Genomic DNA, 27687 nt, shown 5'->3' on the forward strand with positions numbered 1-27687 from the left:
GTACTGCATTTGTTAATTTATAGAAAATAAAATTTACAGAAATAAGCTAATTACATTATAAAATTTTGTTATCAAAAATCTTATTAACTAATAATAAGTAATTTAGCAATAAATGATTTTAATAATAAATGACAATTTAAATAATGAATATATATTATTTATTATATATAATACATAATATATATATATGTACATATATATATATATATATATATATATATATATATATATATATATATGATATGTATGTATGTATGTATGTATGTGTGTATATATAATTATATAATTATATATTCATAAATTTTTAATATTATATATACAAAGAAATTATTATTTATTATGTAATTACTTTATAATGTAATTATTTTATTGCTAATTTTATTTTCTATAAATTAGCAAATAAATATGTTTATTTATTATTATTATTTTCGTTCATAATAAAATATAATAATTATTTGGAATTATAAAATAAATATTTAAAACGTATATTAACTTTAATATCCTTTTAATAACGCAACAGCATTATTGTGTTTGTTTGTGTGTGTGTGTATATATACATATAACAATTTTTGTTGTTATATCTATTAGAAATAGACTACTTTTGCTTGCAGCAATCACACATTGTATATTTAACACTAAATATTTTTATTATATTTAATGCTTAAATGATCTCAATGCAGATTTATAGTTTTATTTTTTTTTTTCATTTTGGAAATTAATAAATAACTAATCAAATATAATTTTTTGATGAATTTAAGAATAAAAATAAAATCACTGCTGCCTTTCAGAATGGAATATTCTTTTTTAAATAATAATAAATCATACGGCATCTAAATTTTACGCTTTTGTTTTAGACTATGAAGAATCTACATATAAACATTTCTTCAGTACATTAGTAAATTATGTAACAAATAACATGTAATCATACTGAGATAGAGATAATTTTAATTATCGTTATTTCACATGCCTTACCTGTAAATCCATGTCTAATTTGCATAATGATGGAACTTAATTATAGCGCTAACTATATACTAGTTTTGTTATAATAATTTCTTCAATCCTAATTTCAACCTTTCCTGAGCTGGATTCACTTTGATTTTTAATTGTTGAATTAAATCATATATCTTTAAAGAAGGTCCAACTTTAAAACCTGTTAGGTCTATTATTTGGTCCTTAGTGAGAGTCAGCAATGTTTTTCCATCTATTTTACGTTTACTGAAATTATCGCAATATGTCGCACAATCATTAACACGAAGAAATTGTGCAACGTCAAAAACATTCCATTCAGATGGCACTAGATCACCAGATTCCGAACTTTTTTGTATACCATCTGCTAGTCTCGGTATATATTTACTACTTGCTGAAGTAACCTATAAGAATCAAATAAATTAGAATTTAGCTCCATTTATAATAATTTTAATTAATATGGTATATTTATATTTGAAAGAGATAAATTTTTATACAAATATTATGTTACTTACATTGATGTATGATGTAGCAGTCCTTTCTTTAGGTGGTGGAGGATTCTGTACTTCACTTTGCGTGTCACTCAATGCTTGACCTTGACCAGTGGTAGGACTGGGTAAGGTTTGATCGGGACCAGCCGGCTCTTCTGCTGTTTCCGGCTCTCTGCTTCTCTGTTCCGGTAGACTCTCTAAGTCACGCTCTCTCTCAATTTTGGTTCCTTGAGCAGGCTCCAATTCTCGCCCGCGTTCACGAGCCATACTAATACGTTCGCTCTGACGAGGTAGAATATTTTTGGAGCAAAACATCTTGCTACTCTTTTTCAATTTTCTCTTAGTTTTACGTTTAAGGCCTCTTGGTGATTTTACTATAAAAATATAATTTCATAAATATGATATATATATATATATACACACACACACACACACACACACACACACACACACACACACACACACACACACACACACACACACACACACACACACACACACACACATATACTTAATCTATCCTAAACAATATGTACAAAGACATATAATATTTACCAGTAGGACTAGTGTTTTTAGTGAGTACACCTCGCGGCGCTTCTAACTTGTGATCAACAAGATCGCACCATCCAACGGGATAAATGTCTGGACTTTGACAATCTAACCATTGATCATATTCATCTTCCCAACCATCAAAATGTACTCGTAATAATCTGCCAATCACTCTAGTAATAGTAGCAACACAAACTAATCTAGGATCCATTAAATCAGCAGCTTCAAGTCTCATTCCTTCGATAAATCCATGTTGGGGAATATCCTAAGATACATGAAAAATATTGGCAATTGCAAGATATAAGCAAAAATAACAAACTATTTTAAGAAATGTATAGAAAAATTACCCAATTAAACAACTGCATAGGAGCGGGTATAGTGTTAGTCTCCATTAGATATGCATCCCATGTAAATGTAGTAGGATCATAGCCTTTTGGTGGCGTCAACGGTAAACCATGTTGGGAACAAAAGCCGATTGGAAAAATACAAGGCGAACATGAATGATAACAAAACCAATCCGCACCACTCGCGTCTTCATCATAAGTATCGATGCGAATCATAATATAATCCTCTTTCAAAACTCGCATAATTGTCGCTGCACAGATAGCTGAAAGATTGAGTGGATCGATGGCCTCTATTTTCATTCCTTCCCTAAAGGTGTATCCGAGATGTATATGATTCTTTGGCACATGAAAAAAATTCTCCGTTGCGTCGTCTTCGGATAATTTTGATTTAGAAATTCGATCCAAATATTCGGGATATGCATCCAGCGTCTGTCCCACTCTCTTAGCCCAACCGACGGGATGTATGAGAGGTGAATCTTCGTGACACCAGAAACCGTTATCCTCCGGAGAAGAATCGTAATATCTCACATGCAAACGTTTGCCAACAATTTTTTGTATTGTCGCAACTTTTACTTGTGAGATTCTGTTTTTATCTACCACTTCCAAATGAAGACCACATCGAAAGCGAGATTTCATGCTATCGTTCACCTTATTGTAAAAATTTGTCGGCAATGTTCTTGCACCGGTTAATCGTCTCATTAAAAAATCTTTCCAATCTTTGTACTTGTTTGCAATCGCTGCAAAAATAATTTGATACATCAGATCTTGTTCTTATACAAATTTTTTTTAAGATTAATAATCGTTTTTCTTTACGTATTTCTTCTAGCCCGCGCAGTCATTTTGTTAGAAATAATTTCGATTACGTACTGTTAGGTGGAATAAGAGGTTTTCCAATTGTGGCACACCAACCAACGGGATGTATGTCATTAGAACAAAGCGACACCCAAAAATCTTTATCTGCATTGTGTCCAAAACCCTCATACCTTAACAAAGCTCTATATCCACATATACGTAATACAGTTGCAACCCAAAATGAATCTGGGAAAGCCTCGCATACTTCATCACAGTCGGTATTTTCTACCTCTACTTTCATACCTACAGTGATATTATCCCATATTTCAGATATAGGGGCCTAAAAAGAAGAATTGATAATGTAACAATAAGATTGTATAAAAATATAACAATAGGATTATATAAATGCTTGGATTATATATAGCAGATATAAGATATTTTGTCGCATATTTAAATAAGTTGTTGCTACTATGTATACCTTTAAAATGTATATTTTTCTATTCTAAAACTATACATGTGTGTAAAATACAAAATAAAATTCTTTAGAAAAACTAACATGTTTAAAGCAAGAGACTGGTGCAGCACAAAATCCAGGTTCAACAAGTTGCGGCGTCCAATCATAAGAACCAGCCATTTCTGCTGTTCTCTTTTTTCTAACTGGTAAATCCTCGGGCATTACTGGCTCTAACTTAACTTTTTCTTTTTCTGATTCCATAGGTTCCTTGATATCTATTTCTTCTTTAATAATCATCTGAAAATTCAAAACATTAGTTTTTTTTTTTATTTTCAAATGAATTCAATATTAACTTACATCTGTTGATACTTTTGTTTCATTAAGAGACGCTGGGTTTCCAGATGCTGATTGATCTACTGAATGAGATGGACTATATGTCGAATCAGCAGTAGGTGCTGTATGTTCTGAAGAACGTGCACATGCTCTACTGCAAAATCTACGCTCCTTTGTATAAAAGGCATGTTTCACTCCAATAGCACCACATTTTTCGCAAACAGCTGTAAAATATATATAAATCCAAATAAGAATAAACTGGTAAATACAATCAAATAAACTATATATATATATATATATATATATATATATATATATATATATATATATCTTGGAAAAATTCAAACCTTTGCTTTTATTTTTTTTTTAGTAATCTTATCTTCAATTAAAATGTTTATCAGAAAATATATCTTATAATATTCTATTATCTTAAATTCTATTATTTTTTTTTCAAGTTAAACATTCAATATATTATTAATTTATTTTAACATTAAATAACATTTATACCTCTATTTGTTATATGAAGTGCTATTTTAATATATTGAGTTAATAAACTTGTATTCCAATTTTTATAATCCTTCATCATTTTGACCAGCAGTGTACATTCCAGGTATAAATTTAAAGATATGTCTTATCTTTACAATGATTATGCTTACCTATACCATCTTTACGAATAGGAATAAAATTTAGATCAGTATGAGGTTGATAAGCAATTGGTGTTTTCAAAACAAGTCCAGGATGCTTTATAGGTTTTATTTTTCGGTTGCGATTGTCTTGAGTTGTTTGAGTTGCCGCATTGCTTACAATTTGTTCACGTTCTTCATCACCAATGTAATCTTCTAATGTTAAATATTCATTCATTTCTGGCCTTTCAGATTGTGAATCATATTCCTTTAGCAAGAAAATTGTAATATTAAAAAAATATTTATGTACATAATTTTACTATAGTTTATCATGGATTATTTTTTGTTGAGCAAAAACACAAAACTTACTTGTATCTCATGAGAGTCTACAGCTTCCATTGCCTCATCAGGTTCCGAACACTCATTTGAGAATTGTTGCGGTATATAGCGTACCATGGGAGCAATGTGATGATTTCTGAGATCTTCGTATGGATGTGAACCATGAGAGAAGAAAGGGCTTTCAGCTTGGCGAGGATCCAACATAAGTTCATGGGTGGGTTCTCCCACCATCATATCTCCCATCCATACCATCCCTAGTTGTTCAGGCAATCCAGGGATGGAAGTATACACTGTAGTCATACACATATCCATTCCTACATTCACACGATTCACCAATTGTTACTACTTCTATTCTAATTATTAAGAGTATAAAATATTTTATGTGAATACTGTTCATAGAAAAAAAATATTACCAGTATAATTACCAATATAAGTAAAAAATTCCATCTGAATAAAATATTCCAAAATTATTGAGAAATATGAACGATATTATCAATTAAAGATTGCTCGATCTATATTTGGATATCGATTTTGATTTTGATGAATCTTAACTATCTGTAGATTACACTTTTCATTTAGCATATGTATCGTGACATACATAATCGTAAAATTATCGACTATGACTTTCGCGGTGTTGCCGCGCTTTTTTGTGTAAATTTTTTATTAGCCTTTAGATCAGCGAAAAGCGACGCTAGAAAACCTTGAAGAGAGACATACTTTTATTTAACCTTCCTATCATCGTCACATTCTTCTCGTGCATCTAATAATCTCGTGATTGCTTAGCAAACAGATAAATGCGAAGATTGATCCGCAAATTGTCGTATCGCCGAAGAGAAACGATCGGCCGATCGCGTTCGAATTATGCCGCATACGAAAACAAGTGCGTACCATTAGAAGCTTGCATGTCCATGACAAAGAGTCGTCCGTGGAGTTTCTCGACGTTTTTAACCAGTATTACCGCAGTCTGCGCTCGTCGCAAAGAACTTGTCCCATCTCGATAAGCATAAAACACATCTCTACCGCTCGGATTCCGCTTTACCTAACTCGAATTCAATAGAAACCCATCATTTTTCGCGACATCCCTGAACAATAGGGCAAAACATTCGGCGGTAGGCCGTTCGCTTCGCCCCCACTATTTTCGTCTTCTCTAGCAGAGCTGGCAATTCCTAGGGCTGCAAATAAAACCAGACACTCTGGCGGATTTACATTAAGCCGATGTTCGCCGTATATATGATATTCCGATATCCAATAGGAGAATAGATTTTCTAGAGAATAAAATTATAGCAATAATTTTGTCTCTAAAGTTAAAGAAACAAATATTTCCCGTAGATAGTAAATGTTGGTCATAGTGTAAATTCTATATAAAATAAGCCTCATCTTTCTTGGATTTACGTTTATAATGAACGCGGGATGTATGTCATGTTGATCAAGTGATAAATTTCAAATTTATATACTTACCATCTTTATAGTTGGTCCGAATTTTTAGCCATTCTCATTTGCGTCTATATATGCAATCTATAATATATTAAGAATAATAAATCGATCTAATGAATATCGTAACGTGTTAATAACTATTGAGAAAAATCTTTTCTAATGGCTGATATAGATAGAAAACATTATTTGCCAAAACATTATTAAGCAATTAATTTATCATTTTTTTTATATAAGAGTAAAAAATTTATTCATGTGTCACTTTTTGTCATGTAATAAAATGTTTTTTTGCTTCGCGTTCTGCATAATATACATTAATATATATATCTGAGTTTACGAGTTTAAGTTATTGAAAACAAATACCGCGTAAAATATAATAACGGCAGATCCGCGTGAGAGTGCCCGGAAAATATCGGGAATGCCGGAAAATTATCGGGAGTGTCGGGAAAAGTATCGTGCGATCGTTTTTATATTTTATATTGTCTTATAACTTTGTTAAAGGTGAACTCTACTTGCTGCAGGTATATATTTTATTATACATATTAATAAAATTTTATTAAAAAATTAAGCCACGAAAAATAAATATTGCAAATAAGCGTGTAGTAGTCGAGAGAAAGATAAAAATATTAAATTTTTATTTTATTTTTTTCTAGTTAAAATAATAATGCTAATGGTATTTTTTATCACTAAAATACCAATCATTATTTTAACGACTATTATTTTAATATAAATAAAATTTAATATATATATATATATATATATATATATATATAAACATATGTAAAATAAACGCTAGAAAAGAAAAAAAATAAATAAATATCATAATTATATAATATTATTTATATAAAATTACTGTATTAAAATATGATTTAAAAAAAAAATAAATACGACTAGGATGATCTTTTTTTCAAACAAATTTAATAATACATATCTTAAATATACATAAAATATGTTTTAAAAAATCAGAAAAGATATATCCCCTACACTGAAATATTTTTCGATACATATTTAATCTCAGAATGTTCAACAGGACGAACTATTGATTGTCATTTAGTAATATCTATTAATTTGTTTAATCTGAAAGTAAAAATCAATCACATTCCATTAGTTTGCACAATTATTTTGTCTCTGAATGAAAAACGTTTGTATGTGTATAGTGTAATAAATATATCATGCGCGATACGTTATGCGCGAAGGTGAAAGACGTAGTTTTGTTTACATGAGAGAATTTGTAATAATTTATCAGCAGTTTTTCAAATTTATCTACGGTTTTTCGACTCAAACAATTTGCGTGATCCCATATAATGGTAATTATAAACATTTCGTGATTATGATTGAGGAATTTAAATTAACAGATCATATATAACCTGTACACGACAAGTTAACTATCACAAACTTGAAGCTGAATTCCTATATATATTGTGTAAAACGTTATTATTACTAGATAAAAAGTATTTAATTTATGTGAAAAATAATGATTAATATTTTGCCGCTGTTAATATAAATAATAGTAATGCTATTGCATCACTTAATGTATACGATAAATTTATAAATAAGATGAACATTTCTGGAAACGTACTAATATAATCTTGTTTGGCAGTCTGCCATATTTAATTTTCAGAGTCTACTGACTGTAATACTACTACTGATTTGTACTTGTACCTACATCAGATCACTGATGCCCAACTTGTTTGATAAACGTCTGGGAAAGGTTGGGTATGTACAACTTATATTAAGCAGATATATATATATATATATATATATATATATATATATATATCCATACATTACATACATAATCTATACGTACATATACTGAATTTTTGTTTTTAGTTTTCAGGGTACTTTTTGGAAATGTGCTAGGATTGGCGAAAGAAAAAGCCCATATGTAGCTTTTTGTTGCGTCTGTATGGCCTTTAGTATTTTGTTTTGGTCATAACATTCCTATCCAAATTATTTTCGTCGATGCATTTATATATCTCAATGTAGCTTAATATATTTATGTATAAAGGCCAAAGGTGAGAATAAAAAACAATTTTGATATTCATTTGATGACAAACAGCTATATTTGTCGTTTCAATAATACATAAAAATACATTCGTTTAAGCTAGACTTGAAGTCAAAACGAACGTCATTGCTAAATGTATGATAGTTCTTTTTTTTTTTATTTGTCAACACGTTTTTTCCCCAAAGCTATATTATCCAATTTGAGCACATTTTCTCATTGTATTCTCGTAATATATTTTCCGTTCTTAAATAACAACATTCTTTTAACATAGTTATTGTAAAGTTATTATATTGAGCATTCTCTGTGATATACAAGGTTCATTGAATAGATACATTTAACATATTTTTGCTCTGTGTGGGATATGCTACATTTTCCATGATAATAAACCACGCGATGTAACTAAGACGCTTTCCATATTGATAGATATTGTAATATTATTATAGATTATCGAATCACTTTTTTTCCTTAATTCTTACAATTTTAATGCTCTATAATATCTTGCTGATATCACTTTGCACAGTTGTCTTAATTATAGAGCAAGATATGGTTTGTAGTTTTGCGAGGAGCATTAAAAATAATCATTAAACAATATTAAATAATCTTTGTAGCATTGCTAGAAATTATTAAAATACATATAAGAGTATTTACTGTCAATTCCTGGTAAGTTTATATGTAATAACGACACACAGATATGTATATATGTATATATGTATATGTATATATATATATATATATATATATATATATATATATATATATATATACTCCATTATTTATATTTATCATCATTGAATTGTACATATGCTATTCTTAAGAGGAGCATATCCTATACAGAAATTGGCATGCCAAAGCCAATTTATAACGCATTTTATCTAAAAAGCAATATATCGGTCATTTTTTGCAATCAACCACTTATACTATATCTATAATGTGGTCTTACTTCATCACCGACATATAAGGTACAGTATTTGTCTACAAGTAATTTAAAAAAATACATAATATAACTGAATGATACTGATAATATCTTTCTAAGGGTTTGTATGTTATTATATGCGCTATGGATATGAATCTTATTTCGGATATGACGTGAGATAATTATCGCTAAGATGCCAAGTATAATATCGCAATTCGCTTTCTTACATCACAATAAATAAAGGTATTTTATCGTCTTATTTCTTACATACAAATTAGTATGCTAATTATTTGTCTGCATTTGGGTACAATCGCGCAATTGCTCAGAAAAGTCGTGTGGTTTATCGATGAAGACATATTACAATGACAACATAACGGATGTTCACTTTAACTGAATCGCCATTATCGTTATGAGATATATCCACATTGCGATTACAATTCATACATAAGCAATTAAATTCTGCGAGTTATCCCTTGTAACGATAGTGACAGTTCATAGACACCCTGCATATATAAGGCTTTTGACGCTAATATTATAAAATTTCTTCAAGTGTATTAATTAATCTCACAAACAAAAAAAGAGAACTTAATCACTAATTCTTTGAATAATAAAAATTTCTCTTTTGTGTTCCTTAACTCTCGGACAATAGTGATCGGAACCGAAATCTTCTTTTAAGACATTAATGTTTTTTATATAAATTGTAAAGAAGTGAGAGAGATAAAAATATTGTTTATTTATAACGTAAAAATACCTTTATATTTTCATCCAATTTTTTTTATCCAATATTATATTTTAGTCATAGTTTGCTTTTATTATTTATTGATTGTTATATTTATTTTTATTTTGGTATTAATAAGAGAGAAAAAATTATTGATACAATAAAATTAATAAAAAAATTTATTTTGAGATATTAGAAAACATTTTAACAAATCTGAATAGATTATGTCAAGCGTCTTGCTATCCGAGAGTTAAAAAATATGCATATTATATTATATATTTAGTCTAATCAAAAAGCACATTTTGTCCCCGAACTTTTCGCACGAACTTTTAGCAACGGATAAAAGGGTCATAAAAAATACATTCGTAAGCGTCTTTCCGGAAAAATCCGCAGTGGTTATCTTGGCCAACATTCATCCGCATTAACGGATCAAAACTCTTCCTATTACCCTACTCTACCACGCGTAAAAGTCCAAGTATTTGCGTCCCTATGATCTTCCTCGAGCTGTTAAAAACATCGATCTATAATTAAAACGAGCAGTTCTTTGCCATCCCAGACTCCTATAGCCGTCGTTGTCTGAAAATTGTTCTCCTTTGTGAGATTCCCTTCTTTTTGCTTATCCTCGTCATCCTATCAGATCGATGAACGCGATTCCATATTATCTCACAAAGTAACTCCTTTCGGATTAGCTCTCCTCCTTGTTGCCGTCATCGTTGTCATCTTATGTCTTATCGCACTGTCGAGAACAATATGAGACAGAGCGGCAAAACAATCCGCTTGCTAGCGATGACCGCGGACGCGTCGCTGCGATCCTTGAGATTCTGCTGGTTATCGTTACGGTTATTGTGCTTGAAAGCGTTATCATAGTCCTTGATTAAGGGCGCGCGTGGGTCCGCCGTGGTCGACGTGATCGCGTATCTGTTGTTGTAGATCAATCGCGCGGTGCTCTTCTGCATCGCCGGCGTGCTCACCTGCTGATGGAAAACCCGATTGCCCATCGTCCCTTGCCCCTTTGACTTGCCTTGGTTCATTCGCTTGTTACTGGTCGAGGTGACGCGGCTGGGTACGGTTGCGCGCTCGATCTCTGAAAGTATTTACACGAATTATGGACAGGATAGACCAAACGCTCCGCTTTTCGTGGGCTTGCCTCTTTTTTTAGATACTTTCATGTATATTTTTTTCTAAACTTCTCTATTGATTTTTTTTTATGTATAAAAACTACGATGAAAAATTTAAATGAACTTTATTTTATCATTATTATCTGATCATACATTTTAATGCTCTTTAAATATTGTATCAATAATATTTACGTTATTCATGTGTGATTGAAAAATTATAATAAAGTATATATATAATGTTATTTAATTATGTTTCGAAAATTGATTGATCTTTATTTGCAATGCACGATAATAATTATCCATACTAAAAGAATTTCGATTGATCGCAAATTTTAAACCTGATAATTATAAACCATAATTATAAATCTGATATCGCGCGTATCTCTGCTCCAAAGAGGATAACGTATTCATTCGGTCTTATATGTGTAAAACTACTCACCGTACACCCTGAGAGTCGCCTCGGCTTTTCCCATGCTTGAGGAGGCTGAGCACGTGTATTCGCCCAAATCCGTTTTCTTCAAGCGTCTTATCTTCAACACGATCGTCGTCTTCCATTCCTCGTCGGGGTCTCCTCGTTCGTCGATTTCGTACCTGCCTCTACATTGACATATCACTTAGATTTAACGTTCGAGATAGAGTGAATAGATTCCGTTATTCGACATCTCGTTAGAATAATCGGATCGCTGCCGGGATCAATATCCGAAATTGCAGTGACCGAGGTCGGGCGTGATTTAGCAAAAAGCGGAATGAAACGATTTTCTCTTATCGTCAACGAGATTGTCGAACAACGGCTTCGAACTATGCCTAGCAGACTAAATTGTCAATATTGTCTCAGCACATACCCGCTCATAATAACTTGCTCCTTCCGCATCCACAAGTTAATCGTCTTGGGATAAGCCTCGATTAAGCAGATTAGTGACACGTTTGTTTCCAGGGGAGAACTGAGTAGCTGATTGGGTGCTTTTGCGCTGGGAGGGACTGAAAGGGTAATGGGTGAAATGAGAGATATATTCGGTATTCATCGTTGCATTTGAATGAGAGAGAAAGAAAGAGAAAGAGAGAGAGAGAGAGAGAGACTGTAATTTAATTGCTAATATAAATTTTTTTTAAATTTTCATTCACATTTTTCGTGAATAATATATATAGCGTAGTAATACTAATATTATTAAAATACGTCTTTTCTCTCTCTCTCTCTCTCTCTGTCTTTTTGTTTACATAAAAAATAAACGTTAAATTGGATAAACAGAGTTTTCCGTTTGTCAATTGATTTCAATCTTGATTTGACGTCGTCAAGTGAAAGTGCTATAAAACGTTGTCAAATACTCACAATTTACTTTTAGATTAACCCTCTTGCTGACTGCCGGAGGCACTTCGTTTCTCGCTATGCAAAGATAAGCCCCCATTTGCCTCCTGTCTACTCTGGTTAATTCTAGCCTTTCGCCGGACAGGTTGTACACTAGAAAATCGTACGTTGTATGAATATCTCGTTGAAAGCTGCTCCCTCGTCGACCATATAAGCCGACGTGTTAACGCGGCCTGAGTAATTATTCACGAAATATGTCTTCCGGGGTACGCAACGATAAGCAGAATATGAATTTGCAACAAATTTTGTCGCTGGACTTTATTGCCCTTGGTGATAGTAAGCTTGTGTTAATATTTCTACCTTAATATCAAGGAATATATGAAAATTTGTTTAATCTGAAATCACATTTTATTAGAAGAATTTTTATAACATCAGCTTATACATTTAAATATTATTTTACGAAAATATATTGTTTATATAATTATAAAAGAAAGGATAACGAAATTTGAAAAATTCATATTTCTACTATGTATTTACATTTTCCATTATCCAATGAAAAATTGCATTAATGTGTGCATATATGTGTACTAGATATGCTTTTCGAATAACTGAAAGATAATGAATTATATTATTATCGAACGAACGGCCGACATAAATCACATGTGGAACGTGTCGTTCCATGTTCGCGATAAAATGTGTCAGAAGTTTAATAAGATCGATCGAAAATGCAAGATGCGTGATTTGTACTGACAGCTGACGAATTCGTGCAACACAGCAGTAACTTGCATTAAATTAATAATTGTCGAATGTCTGATTGCGTTGTTATGTACGGAAATAACGTCTTTTTATTTTTGAATTTAATTATTATCAGATTTTCGTTAATATTCATTAAATAAACCACGACAGAAACAAAATCTATCTCTTGCGGGAAAAAAGTATACAATTATTTTCATTATATTAACAATAGCACAGGAAGAATGTGCGTCATAATATTTATATTGTACAATATCATGATTTTCTACTTTTTACACATGATATTAATGTTATTAATATTTTTATTTACATAGGATATAATTGAATAAAGTGTAATACACGTATTTGAGGAAAACTTTTTTTTCAATTAAGAGAAAAATTTTACGTATATATAAATATATAGATTTTATATTATAGTAAATCTGCAGATCAATATTACAAGACTTTGAACTGTATTCGATGAATAAGATTGTATACTTTATGAATTTATGAAAGTCTTTCAAACGTGCATTGTAAACAATATATTGCGTTATACTTCGAGATACGCAGGGAGATGTATCGAAAATCGATTGATTGCCAGAATTTGTCTCTCTAGCGCGATGTCAATCATTCCAATTGAATGTCAATAGTTGTACAAGCACTCTTTTAATTCCGCACGAGCCATTGGCACTCATATGATGTTGCAAAATTAAAATTTTTTTTTTAACCGATCACGATTTATTCGCATTGCGCGATCCATCGCAACTGCACAAAATTCCTCGAGAACAGATGTCTTGCAAAATGCAGCGTGGTTCGACCGATATGCCCGAAGGATATTGAAAGTCATTGCGGACAAACTAATCTCTATTCGATGGAACGTGTTCTGTCGTAATTGCTTTCGATCGGGATCACCTACGTGTATGAATTTACGATATTTTCATATTCCCTTAAAACGCTCGATCATTTGATTGATCTAATTACTGTGATTATTTTAATTTCGAAAAAATGCAGGAAACATTTATTTGTGTTAGAAATTGACATAAAGATGAAATATTTTTACAATTTTTTTTTAAGAGAAAGAGAGCAAAGAAAAAGAGAAATGCTTTCTTCACATATTTTAGAGAAAATTTTCTATTTATTATTTACTGAGTGTATATATAGGGTGTCCTAGAGCATTTTAGAGAAAAACGTTTAGAACAAAAATTGTATTATGTTCCCCTCAAAACCATACAATTTTTGTTCAAAACGTTTTTCTCTAAAATGTTTAGTTTTTGAAAGAAAAGGGGTGGTCTAGGACATCCTGTATATAAAGTCATAAATCTTGTGTATAAATAATCAAATAAACAAATCTGTGTAATAGAGTTACATGACGTAAATAAAGAGGGAAATATCATTTGCGTGGCGGTTTCCCTTACAGAAAAAGAGACCCTTTATTCCAAAACAACGCGTATTTCATGTCGCAGATCACGTCGTCGTCACAAAGAGACGATGATTACCGAGGATTGCCGGGAGTGACAATTCCAGAATCCTCGGAATATAAGGGCGATATCTTACCTTGTATCAATGGATCGTGAGAACCCCTCACGAGTATGAAATCACTTTTCTCGCGTCGCCAGAACACACGAGGCGGTGGACGTCCGGATGCTTTGCACGACAATGTGGCGTTCTCACCCTCGAGAACGGAAACCTCGCCGTCCGAGGTGCCAGAATTCAGGATATCGGGTGGTACTGAAAAAAAAAGAGGATAATATTGCCAAATCAGGCAAGATAATGAAACTTAAAATCGTATTAAACAATTACGTAAAAACACCATTTATTTGCTCTAAGATAAAATTGAAAATATTTCTCACACATTTCAGATTTTAATTATCTGATTTTTCTGTGCAATACATTCACACTATATCTTTTATTTGAAAATTATGCACAATGAGATACACAATAAGCCTTTCTAAATTCAATAAAGAAAAAGATTAGAGATTGTGAGTGTATTAGTTCTATGCAAATACATTTATCATAATATTAATACACAAGATAAAATATATATTGTTGAATAAAAATATTTTAAACTAGAATAAGCAAAAAATATCACAATCTATGATAAGGAAAAATTGTACTATATAATCCATACATACCATACAATACATATCACAGTGAATTACGAGGACTATGAAGGATACGTTAAAAATTTATGGCTGTGAAACAAAAATGTTTGCAACGATATAATTCTATATCCTCTACAAAATTAATTTCCCGTTATTCACGCATTTTTCGTGAGTAAGTCATTCAATTGCAGTCTGTTCTGTAAAATGCAATATGAAAAATTAATTCTATTGCATATGTTTTAATCGCGCTTGAAAAAAAAAGAAAACTATTATAAAACTCTTTTGAGCTAATATTTTGTGTAATTCATTGCGTTATTGCATTGTGTTATTGTATCGGGTCAGACATCAGAAGCACATGTAAAGCTTGCTAACAAAAGAATAATAAAGCAGTTGTATAGGGAGCGTATTTTCTGGACTGCATTGTGTGTGTATGGAATGTAAAGTATACTAAATGTTATCACGCAGCCTTTGTGAAATGAAACGAATTTTCTCGATACACGTCCATTTATCACAAATTCAACATGTGTCCGAGGATTATGATGCAATTTCACCTGACATTGTTTACAACAACGAAACAATTTACGAATTGGATCGAAATCGCGCGTCGTGCGAAACGATATATCTTCATATAAGTCTCCTCGGCGTCTGTGCTTTCGACGTTAGATCGTGAACGAGATTTCGCGAGCGAATACTGGCGGGGGCGGGCGGGGACATGTGGACTATAAAGAATCGCTATTGTCGTCGTTTTAACTCAATTTAACCGAGACGTTGCCTGTGACGTTGGCAAATGTGACCGTAAAATCATCTTGAAATCATTCCCGTCACACTCAACGGAAATGAAATATCAGCGGGACATTCTCCTTTCTTCAAGGAGGAAAGAGAGAAAGCTTTCCTGATAGAATTTCGTCCCATTCGAAGAGTTCGGTTCGTTTCAATTACAATGATCCAAGCTGGACACAAGTATGTCATAATATAACATACACATACGAACGAATTGGCCGATGAAAAAAAAAAAAGAGGATGGCATTTTCTGGTGTTTCTATACAAAGGAATTTCATTCCATTCGGCAGCGAGAGCCCGCTTTTTGGTATCCGACGATGAACGAAGGCACGCACGCACACCATGCAAAGCATTCCCCGCTCATCTTTCGCCCCGGTGCGGCGTTCCCACGCACAAACTAGATGATATTACTCGGGCGGAGCTGCTACCGGCCTCGTCGGCGCGATATAAAAGTGAAATTGTGCATTTCATGATGCCATAATAGAGCGCAACGAGCGCGTTTTACGCCAAAATTGAAGCATACAGCAGTTCCTACTATGTCTAGGATATTGCCGATGTAGAAGCTAAGCGGCAAATATTGAGATGCATGTGTTATACTGGCGTAATTAACATTAAAAGGAGGTAATGTAAATTTAATAAAAACAATCTGGTTTGACGTTTGCGCACGAGCTACAAAGTACGAACATCCATCAACTGATGCAGTCAGTGAACCGATAGACTTTTCGCCAGATAGACTTCCGAACTTGGTTATCGTGTTTAATTAAACTATAAATTAAAGCACGCCCGTTAGTATTTCTTATATGACCGATGATGCTCCTTGTAAACTAACTCCTGTCGATATTATGTCTTGCAGAAAACACCTGTAAAATGTAACTTTTTACTAATCAAATTAAGCCAGTTTATAAATACTTTGCACACGTACGTCAAGTATTTTAAATTACATAACAAAATTAAACAAGATAATCAAGATTTTAAATCGTTTTTTGAAAATCGATTAAATCTCTTCCAATCATAAATTACCAAGGACGCAGTAGCAGTTTATAACGTATTTTCCTCATTTCGATTGTGCGATTTGCATGACACGTGCAACGAGAAATCTTCACGTTGCACGTGTGCGATATGCGCGATGGTACACGTGTGGTACGGCGGCCTATTCAGGCGCGCCGTTGCATCGGCGAGGCACGCATACTTTCCGGTCCTAAAGCATGGCCCAGATCTAATCGAAACGCAATGCGTGCGTGCGTGCGTGACGTCTCTGCTAACAGCCGCAAACCTTGGTCGGCTGGAATGCGGCACGCGTAAATGCGTGCAATTAGGCATACCTAGGACATCCACGCATCCCAGCTGGCTCAACATGGGTTTGGTGTTGAGTTGGCACATGTAGCAGCCACGGTCGGCCTCCTTCAGCGCCCGGATATGCAGCTGCCAAGTGGCCTCTTCGTCTTCCCGCGATTGCGTCTGGTTCTTCGTTTTGGCGTTCTCCAGGGTGACGAAGAAACGGGATGAGTGGGTGACTCTGCGATCGCCCATCGATAATATCGTCTGATCCTCGGCACGTAGCCATCCCACCTACGGAGCAGCATACAAATATCGGAATTTTCTTTCATGAAATCGGTGAGAGATCTCGAGAATATTTTGAATCGGTCGCTATGGGGATCAAAACTGAAAGGGGGTTGCTTCTCCCCAGCGGCCACGGATTTGAATCATCGAATGAATACCAGGCCCATGTAGATTGAAATTTCATGGAAAATTTAGTTGTGAAATTTTCAGAGCCACGGTTGCATAAATTATTCCTCGATAACGACACGCGAATACCACTCCCGCGAGAATCACACATAATATCCTATTATGATCATATTAACATTTAATGATAGATTTGGCCAATTTGAAATCGATAGTTTTCTTTTAATAACGAGACACATTGTATAATGATACACATTGAATAATATGTAATGGTTTCCTGCAGATAATTAGAATTATTTATCAGTTTAAAAATTTTCTATGAATTTTAAATTTATTTTATTTTCTTAAAAAGTAATGAAGATTATTATTATTGGAAAAATGAAATTATTTTACTTAAATTGTTCTCTTTTGCCGCAGAAATATTTTTATATAAGTTTAGTGAAATTGTGTAAATGCGCGAATATTTTTATTTTTCAAAGATTGATGCATTGAAAGAGTATCCGCATATTGCTAGATGACATAACTTTTTCTCAAAAATGATTTTTATGAAAGAAATGAAAGAAAAATATTAAAATAATAAGATGACATAAATTTTTTCTATTTACATTAAACGTATTTAAAAGACTTAGAAATTGTTGAAATCTCTTGGCTATTTTTCTATTTTCCGCCTCATTAATTTACATTTTATTATTACACAGCTAATTAAATTGGAATATTAATTGCGAATGTTATTAAAGAATATATTTGAAAGTGAAATTCAAAGGTACGATATTACTTTATATGATCATATAAATAGCCTAGATTTATCGATTATAGTTATCACTCTATCTATTATTATATAATTTATATTTTTCTATTCATTATATTTATGTTTTATAAATATAATATATTATATTTATTATATTTATATTTTTAGAAAAATTAGATTATTAGGAGGCATACTCTCTTAAAAAATGAATACATTTTCTAAATTTTTTGCAGCACTGCAATTTGATAAAAACTTTTTATTTTTTTACAATATTAATATAATATTATTAAGTACTTAAATAAAAATTTTTTTTGAAAATTATGCGAATATATTTTATCATATTTTATGTACGAAATATTTTATGTATGAAAATTGGGATTACGTTCGATGGATTGATTTCAAATTTTGCATACGAGCTGCTAATAAGATTCCGCATTTGTTAACGAATCTTTTTTTAAATCCGATTCCCCATTTTTTTGTAATAAACAAAAAAAGATAGATTAAAAAAAAAAAGAAATTTTTTTGAAGTGCCGCCAATTTTCCATTTTTTAAAATCTTGAAAGAATGCTTGGATAACAGATAGCTATTAATATGTATAATTTAAAAAACTTGTATTTTTGATTTGGGATATGATAAATGAACGTTATTTTTTTATTCGCATAACTTTGAAAAGAAATTTTACGTTGAACATTTTTATTTAAGTAGTAATATTGTATTAATATCGTAAAAAAAAATTTTATCAATTTGTTGCGTTGCAAAGAAAATCTAGAAAATATACTCATTTTTTGAAAGTTTAAACGGGTATGTTCCCTTAACTTGAGACGTAGCTCGGCGTTCAGCCCATAATGATATTCAGTCATCGCGCTCGGACATTAACATCAGATATCGCCTTTCGCTCGTGTCCCGCTACGGATTTGACGGAGCCGATACGAACGGGATGCTGGCCGAACAATATTATATCGCGCGCTATCATCGAGTTCACATGCGTACGTGTGCACGTCGGCAGTAATTGCTTTTAGGCAAGTACGCATACTGTACTCGAGTTGCGCCGAGTTAGGTCGCACCGGGGGTTGGTGCAGGAATCAGCGGTGACGAAAGGTTCAATTTAACGTCGTATCTAGGCGCCATCGCCTCACTTAACCGCCGCCACCAAGCCTTCGCCGCGTTATCTCTAACGATGCACTTGGTAATTAATCTCAAGTGACTGTTGTGCGACCCACATAACCACCTTCGGTCATACGCGGGCAGCCGGTTACATGCCGCGCGCTGGGACACCGCCGGTTGGTGGTGTGTCATCCATACACACCTGCGCGACACGCGTATACTTCGCCGCAAGCTACCCTCGATGACGAGCTTAGACGAAGGGTTGATCACTGAAAACATGGTTAATTGGCCTTGAGGGCACACACTGCGTCCACCTGATACGTGTTGATAAGTTGACCATACAACTAGAAACAAATCTAATCTATTTTTAGTGGTAAATAATGAAAAACCTTTCTTGTCTTTGAAAACTAATTAGGTAATTACTAAATATTAGCAGTTTTCACAAAAGTTTGTCAATCGTGTACTTTAACAAATTTTGGGACGCTAGACAAAATAATGCAATATCATTAATAAATACGCAACATTGACAATAATTAATTTGACATAAAATCTTAATTTTTTTTTACAATTACTAGGATAATATATATGCTACTAATATTTTACATCAAGTAGTCTTTACAAAGCCTCTTGTTTCTCAAAATATAAAAATGTACAATCATAACATATCAAGACATACAAAATATTAAGGGTAAAATCGTGATTTTGGAATTAAATTTATGTTTCATGATACAAAATTTGAAGAAACGCATTTAATGTCTTTCATTTAGAAAAACCGTTGCGATACCGTAATTCATTCTATAGAAGAAGTTTTTCTTTGTCTAGAGCGGCGCCATTTGTGATCATGGTAATGGGAAAGCGGCGAGCTGTGCACCGCACAGCTTAATCGAATCGATGTATAAGTAGTACAATATAAATCGAGTTTCCGATAAAGGTGGCCATTTGCGCGAAAAACGAGACGCTACGTGCTTGTAGCGACTGTAGAAGATGGGAAAGGGTTGGACAGGAGAAAACTGAGAGATGATGGCAACCGCCGTTTGAATTCTTTCGTTATCGAAGCGCAATCAACGACGCTTTAAGTACATTGTCACGAAGGAACACAGTTTGTCTTGTCTATGAAAAGAGTGGTGGGGCGTTATCGGCGTCGAGGTTGCGGAGTCATTATCTCTATGGAGAAGATAACGATTCGTTCGATGCTATCCCGGGATAATGCCGTCCTCCCTTTGGGAGACGGCATGCTTATCGTAGAAAAAGCTCCATAGAACTCAAACGACGACTTAGTTCGGCATTTTGCATGGTCACGATTCTGAGAACCGGCGGATATCCGGATGATATCTGATTGGAAAGGGTAATTAATGATATATAAATCTGAGACTTTTATTTCACTGCACGTTTCACATATAATAATATTTCTTTTTTTTTCCTTGTTGATTCTAGTAATGCGGAATATGTTGTAATTCTCCAACGTGTATTCTTAATTGAAATTTTTCTTGCCATTGTTCGACATTCTATTGAGAAATAAAATATTATATATAATAATGTCCATTTTTAATAGATATATCGAATCGGTGTACACATAAGAACGAAACTATATGACATCTATATGACAATAAAAAATTTATTGATATCTAAAGTGATACCTTAAGCAGATTAGCTGCATGAATTTATAAATAGACATATTTTTTATCTTAATATTTAATTCTTAAAAATTTAATTAACGATTGTGTGCGTATCATCGTGTTCGATCGATTTTCGGAAAGCAGTTGATTGCATTAAGTTACATTCACATTAAAACGCCTTTCATGGTAGATGCTGAAGATGCTTAATGATAATCCTTGCATCAAAGAGACTTCGCTATTAATTAGACTGTTAGAAATGTAAACTGCTCCTTTCTGCATAAAGGATTTTCATATGCTGAAAGTATTTTTCAATTAAATATGTATAGATACCAGGAATATTTAAATACAGAAATTTATATATATATATATATGTATAAAATTCTGTATTTAAATATTCCTGTTATCTATACATATTTAAATGCAATACACAATTAAATATATATAAATGCATCATTATTATATAAATTAAATGAATATATAATTATTAGATTCTTTTTATTTGGATCGCCCATTATCGGATCAAGTGTTCATTAAGAGATATTTCCCATCTATATTCATTTTTAATATATCAGTAGTAGTAGTGTATATACATATATATATATATATATATATATATATATATATATGATATACACTATTACTACTGATATATTAAAAATGAATATAGATGGGAAATATCTCTTTTTAGTAGTAGTAATAGTGTATATACATACAGGCATACATATATATATATATATATATATATATATATATACACTATATATATACACTATATACACTACTACTACTACTACTGATATATTAAAAATGAATATAGATGGGAAATATCTCATAATGAACATTTGATCCGATAATGGGCGATCCAAATAAAAAGAATTTAATAATTATATATTTATTTAATTTATATAATAATGATGCATTTATATATATTTAATTGTGTATTGCATATGTGTATAAATCAATTTGTAAATATGTATCATATTTAGGAGTATAAATATTAATCGCGTGAAACGATGATATTATGATATTAGTTTTATAAGCATGCAGTAATAAAATTTGCTAACAAAATTATGTGAAAAATGATGACATATACTATATATATAAAACAGTTAATATTTACTAAGAAAATAATATTCAGATAATTAACAAGTAACTAATTGTTGATTGAATTACTATCAGTAGTAATGGCGCGCGAAGTGATTGCGCGCAGAAGAGAGCTTGATGAAATTAGCGAGATATTCGGAGGCGATGTGTAATCGGCTTGAGGCCTTTGAGCGGGAAAACTGATCGCCCGATGGAAGGTTGCACGCCAATCGTTGTACACGATTCCTTCTTTTCATCGCAGTTCCAGAATTACTTCTCTCGAGTGCGCAGTTTCATTGTGTGTTGCTTAATTTAATAACTGAAATACTATTTCTCTAGTTATTCGTATACGTTCTCGTTCGTAGCTGCACTGCTCTCGTCTCCGGTACGCTTTTATCTGGGGATTTTCCACGTTCGCCCGTTGCAACAAGAAACGTTCATTATAACAGAAAGAGACGTAGAGAGAGAAAGACTTTCTCTCTCCCCGGAGTTGATAAATTAAAAACGAGTTCTATACTTTTCCTCCGGACGGAATCGCGCTCGACCGCTATTTCCACTGCTAGTCTTTGTAAGAGCATTAGCACCTTGAATCTGAGGCTTACGTTCCTTCGTACTTGGGATATAAATCTTCCTCCATGAATCGTCCGTGACGGAACCCAGTGCCGGCGGCTACGAGGTGATGTAACGAATCTCCGTGTCTCTCTCTCTCTCTCTTTCTCTTCCTGCATCTTCCGGCATCCAAACGAGGTGCAAAGTATTTTCCCCGGGAAAGCACTTCGGACAGGCTCGATGGCTGACACACATTACCCGCGCAGTTACGAAATTCCCCGGTGGGTACATCCGCGTCGGCGGCGGTCGTCGGTACCTCTCTGGCGTAATATTTCGAGAGATCCCGTCCCACGAATCTACGTTAGCGCTAAGAGATTGCTCCCCATACCGCTTTACCCGCGTCCGCCACCCTTGCGCTCTGCCCTATCCTACCCGGGCCGTCTCCCCTTTTCCTCTTCCTCTCTCCATTGTAATCATGGAAACAATCATTCTTCTCTCTCCCTGGCTCCTCTTCAGTCCGATTGCGCTCTCTCTGCCCTTCGCGCTCTCTCTCTCTCTCATTCTCCCTTTTGCTTACCAACTCACGGACACCCTCCACATCGCACAGAGTCTTCTCTATTCTACCACTTCCGCTTCTGTTACTTCTCTGTCTGCGTGATCGTTCGTCTTTGTCGTTCTACCTCCGCATTCACGGCGGATTTCAGCGTAATGTCTCGTTCTATCGTTGCACCGATAGGAAGCACAACGTGTTTGCGGCGCGGAGTGCCACGGTGCGGTGTGCTGGTGGCAAAGGCAACGGACGGGGTCGATAGTAGTAAGGATGATGGTGATGGTGATGGTAGTGGCAGCGGCTGCGGTAGCAGCGGCGACGGCGAGCTTACCTTTTCGCTCGCCTCCGCAGCAATCACCGATTTGTCTGAATAAGCCCCGGGCAAGTATATGTTCATGCTTACCCCAGGGGAAACACCACTCCGGCCAACTCTTCGGCAGCCCCCTCTCTTCTCTCGGTTCTACCTCGGCTCGCATCCCTCTCATTGCGCCAACAATCTGCTGCCGCTGTTGCTACTGCCTGCCAGAGCGCACCTCTGCCTCCTCGTTTTCGGCAACCCCGAAAATGCTTCCGTCGATGCTTGATGGGGACGGTCTGGGATACGGCGCTAGGCCGTGATGGAGAGGAATGAGATGGAGATGGAGCGAAAGAGGAGAGACGCTGAAGTTTCTCCTCGTCTATTGTTGATGGTGAAATTGGTATTATGGAGGAAGTACAAAAAGACGAGCAGCAAAGCACGGTGGGGAGGGGGCGGTAGATTCTTATCGCTCTTGTCTTGTAAATAGAGGGACAGTGCATAATTTCTTTCTTGTACAAAAAAATATCTCAAGCGCTACATCGGTATGGCGATTAATTATAATAGTTGTATGGTGTACAAGCCTGTTGATTTCAAGAAAACACAGATTAACTAACTATTGTACACATATGGTTTTTAGAGAGTTCTTAGGTATTAAAAAATTACGTATAATAAATCGCAATGTATATAAGTACTTTTCTAATATATAATAGTATCTTTTTAAAAATAATTTCTGTCTCTCTCTCTCTCTCTCTCATATATATATATATATATATATATATATATATATATATATATATAATACGCATATTATAAAATATTTCAAGATTGCATCTCGCGATGACACAAGAAAAAAGTGTTTCTCCCGCGAACGTATTACATATAACGCGTGTTAAGTTCACTGAACAATAAGGAAGTGAACATTCTCTTGAGTGGGCAGTGAGATATGACTTAGTAAACTTACAACTTCGCTCAACTATAAAGGACGATATCTCGCGAAAGAGAGAAAGAGAGAGAAAGTGGGGAAGAGAGAGAGTTGACAGTGATAAATGAATTGCCATAAGCAACTAAATTCGTCTCAACATGCCCTCCTCGCTATTCATATTACTATATTTATATTCATTTATCGCAATCTTCCTCCATTTCGCGCACATTGCCTGAAGTATAATTGGATTATGTAGGGATATCGAGGAAGCGTTCGTGGATTTATGTTTATCGGATATTTGCTATTATGTTTCATCGGTCGAAGTGTACGCGCCTATCCTATTTCACCGTTAGTCTCCACCGATAATGGATGATCTTACGCGAATTGAAATAAATCGCTTTGAGCTTGCCAATATTCGCAATTATGAATAAACAATAAAATTAAGCAACGTTATTAACATAATCGCAACTTATATGACGAAAATTAAAATTTATTATTTTTAATATGATGATGCTCTTTATTTAGCAAGTATCTATAGATATTAAAAAAGAGAGAAATCAATAAAGATTTTGACTATATTCGATGGGAGATTAAAGCAAAAAGTACAGCAAAAACGACGCGAAAATATTCACGTGTATTTCACGCTTAGTACTCTCTTCATGCTAGAATGCGAGAAAAACGCTTTGATTTCTTTCGAGCACGCGTTTCGACTTTCGCGATGGTGTAAATGAGAACGTTTAAGGGATCGCAGCCGTCACGTACATCTGACAGAAGGTATCTCCGTCCATTTTTTTTCTTGATTCGTCTTTCGCGTCGACAAGGGAAAAGAGGCAGAGACACCAATCTGCCGCGCTGCATCTCAGCGATTTGCCTCGTTTTATTCCCTTGAAAAGGTGCCGCGGATACTAAAAGCTTCAAGCTTGCCGGTGTCTTTTTTTCGTTTAGGTGGAAGGCTTTAGAAAGATCGGTCGAGACGAGCACAAGAATAGTAAGAAAACACCGAGGAACTCCACGAAGATAAAGCGCTGAGAGAAAGAGCCGCTGTTAAAGCATGAATCGGTGTGCGTGCAAATGTATGTGTGTATGCGCGCGCGCGCGTGAATTTTTATCTACTTGTCGCGAAAGGCGTTTTATAATCTCTTGAAAATTGCACACTTTTAAAATCGTACTTTTGTGTCAGTGACGGTAGCTGCTTCCGTTGCCTTTTATTCATTATGATCGCTTTTCAAAATCGGTTTCCTTGTTGCTAGTTGACGATGTTTAACGAACAAAACTTTGATCGAGAGAAACTTGATTAGCTGCTCTGAAAACATTGAAAATTCGTTTCCATTATGCAAAGTATCTTGTAAATCTGCAACTATTGTATAATAGCTTAATCCAGTTATCTTATTGATTACACACATGCGTATTACATATAATGTCATTCTCATTATATGTCACTTTCTCATTTATTTTTTTTTTCTTTCTCTTTTTCCATATCATTAAAAATAAATTTGACATAAACATATTACATAATTATTTCTAATACGTTTTTATGTAATTATCGAACCTTTATTAAATCTTGATTATAATCTGAAATTTGTAAAAAGATCTTTTGTGCATAATATCTGCAGAAATTTTAACGTTGAAATGTTAATCAAGTGAAAATATTTACCGAGTCGAAAATTATATATTCTGTCTGATCATTTCAAGTTTGGGTACTGAATCATGCCATTTCAAGAGGAATGTACATTATATGAACTAGTTGTATAAATACTACTAAATTAAATTTCTTCTTTAGCAACATATATATAAGCTTCAGAAGTTTATTAAATAATTTATAGTATATAAAATTTCGTGTGTAATTGCAACGCAAATTTAAAGTAATTTTTGAAGGAATAACAATATATTTACAATATTCAAAAATAATATTTATGAAAAGAAATGAGTACTTATTTTATATGATATAGAAAAAAAAGAATCGCGTCTCTCGCAATAAATTGCGGTGTTTCTATAAATGCAAATAAAAATTTATTTATATAACGAGAAGATTAGAATTTGTCAAAATTTTACGATCCTTAATCAATGCGAGAAATAATTTATATAAAGTCGGGCAATTTCTTTTTACTGAGACGATATATTCGAACTTTATTCTACATTTGAAAGAAATGCGTGTATATATGCGAGTTTCGATGTTTTTGACACTAAAGTGTTAAGTGCGCGCGAGAATAAAGTGCTGTGAAGTCTTAATTAGCGGCATGTTAGAGGCGAAGTCGTTATACATCAATATGAGTTACATATCTCTAACTTTGGTTTACAATGAACATTAAATTCTCGGACGCGGATGCATGTGCTTCTTGTGATGAATATAAAAGCTTGCGATAAATAATCATTTCACCTATTTTTCGCAACATTTTGGAGCAATCTTTTGACGATGATTTAAATTTATTTTGAGCTATTAAATTTTTGAGTTTTTTCAGTCATATTTCTGGATGGCTTAATAATTTTTTTATTAATATATAGTTTATTTTGTACATATAATATTATTTAATAATAAATATTAATATATATATATATATATATATATATATATATATATATATATATTATATTAATATATATAATATATTATATTAATATATATAATATTATAATATTATATAATATAATATTATATAATATTATATTATATTAATATATAATTTATAAAATTATATTGCGTGTTATATATAACTTTTATTTTTTGCACTTACGTACATTTTTCTATTTTTAATAGATAAATTTCAAATAATGCAAAATTATAATAAAAAAGATTCAAATTCTCTTACGATGTTTTGTATCGCGAATTTTACATTAATAACAAGCATCAAACTTATATGGTATGTTAAAAGACATTCCATTATTGCAATGTTTCTTTGTAGAAAACACATGCATAAAGCACTTTTATTACTCTCTATCCGTGGTATACAAATATGCGAGTCTGTTTGCCGATGGGCCATAGTTCTGGGATGTAGCGGAGTACATAAAAATAGCGCACGTACACGTATAAAAAAAGTATTAGCCGCGCGTATATGTATACCGTACGGCAAACAGTCATTGCCTAGAATGTTTTTGTATCAACCGCGAAGTGTATTCGATTTCGTTGTGCCCGTGTAAAAA

General features: G+C 33.3%; 3 protein-coding genes across 7 annotated transcripts in view; 1 reads left to right on the top strand and 2 right to left on the bottom strand.

Moving 5' to 3' along the window:
* Nucleotides 1–540: 540 nt before the first annotated feature.
* Nucleotides 541–6016, bottom strand: LOC126858492 (polycomb protein Sfmbt-like). Of its 2 annotated transcripts, none has more exons than XM_050608865.1 (10): nucleotides 5780–6016; nucleotides 4922–5205; nucleotides 4586–4820; nucleotides 3954–4153; nucleotides 3699–3893; nucleotides 3218–3482; nucleotides 2354–3087; nucleotides 2013–2271; nucleotides 1482–1831; nucleotides 541–1370 (listed from the first exon to the last, which is right to left on the bottom strand). In XM_050608865.1, exons 1-10 carry the CDS (start codon nucleotides 5799–5801, stop codon nucleotides 1041–1043), a joined length of 2874 nt encoding a protein of 957 aa, XP_050464822.1. In that variant the 5' UTR covers nucleotides 5802–6016; the 3' UTR covers nucleotides 541–1040. The 2 variants fall into 2 exon arrangements, with proteins under 2 accessions (XP_050464822.1, XP_050464823.1); XM_050608866.1 differs by having other exon boundaries at nucleotides 550–1370; nucleotides 4922–5181.
* Nucleotides 6017–7470: 1454 nt separating this feature from the next.
* LOC126858547 (protein kish-A) lies at nucleotides 7471–8369 on the top strand. Its single transcript, XM_050608956.1, has 3 exons — nucleotides 7471–7629; nucleotides 7923–8038; nucleotides 8156–8369. The coding sequence occupies exons 1-3, from the start codon at nucleotides 7627–7629 to the stop codon at nucleotides 8259–8261; spliced, it is 225 nt and encodes a 74-aa protein (XP_050464913.1). The 5' UTR covers nucleotides 7471–7626; the 3' UTR covers nucleotides 8262–8369.
* A 114-nt stretch (nucleotides 8370–8483) lies between these two features.
* The window catches only part of LOC126858518 (lachesin-like), a 47137-nt gene continuing 27933 nt past the window's right edge, over nucleotides 8484–27687 (bottom strand). For all 4 annotated transcript variants that reach the window (XM_050608922.1, XM_050608919.1, XM_050608920.1 and 1 more), the window contains exons 4-9: nucleotides 17319–17565; nucleotides 14669–14842; nucleotides 12407–12535; nucleotides 11922–12057; nucleotides 11519–11676; nucleotides 8484–11045 (exon numbers count right to left, since the gene is read on the bottom strand). In XM_050608922.1, coding sequence (XP_050464879.1) covers nucleotides 10690–11045; nucleotides 11519–11676; nucleotides 11922–12057; nucleotides 12407–12535; nucleotides 14669–14842; nucleotides 17319–17565 — 1200 coding nt within the window. In that variant the 3' untranslated portion in view covers nucleotides 8484–10689. The remainder of the gene's footprint in view (nucleotides 11046–11518; nucleotides 11677–11921; nucleotides 12058–12406; nucleotides 12536–14668; nucleotides 14843–17318; nucleotides 17566–27687) is intronic.

The sequence above is a fragment of the Cataglyphis hispanica genome, chromosome 25, assembly GCF_021464435.1.
Source record: "Cataglyphis hispanica isolate Lineage 1 chromosome 25, ULB_Chis1_1.0, whole genome shotgun sequence".
Classification (NCBI taxonomy): domain Eukaryota; kingdom Metazoa; phylum Arthropoda; class Insecta; order Hymenoptera; family Formicidae; genus Cataglyphis; species Cataglyphis hispanica.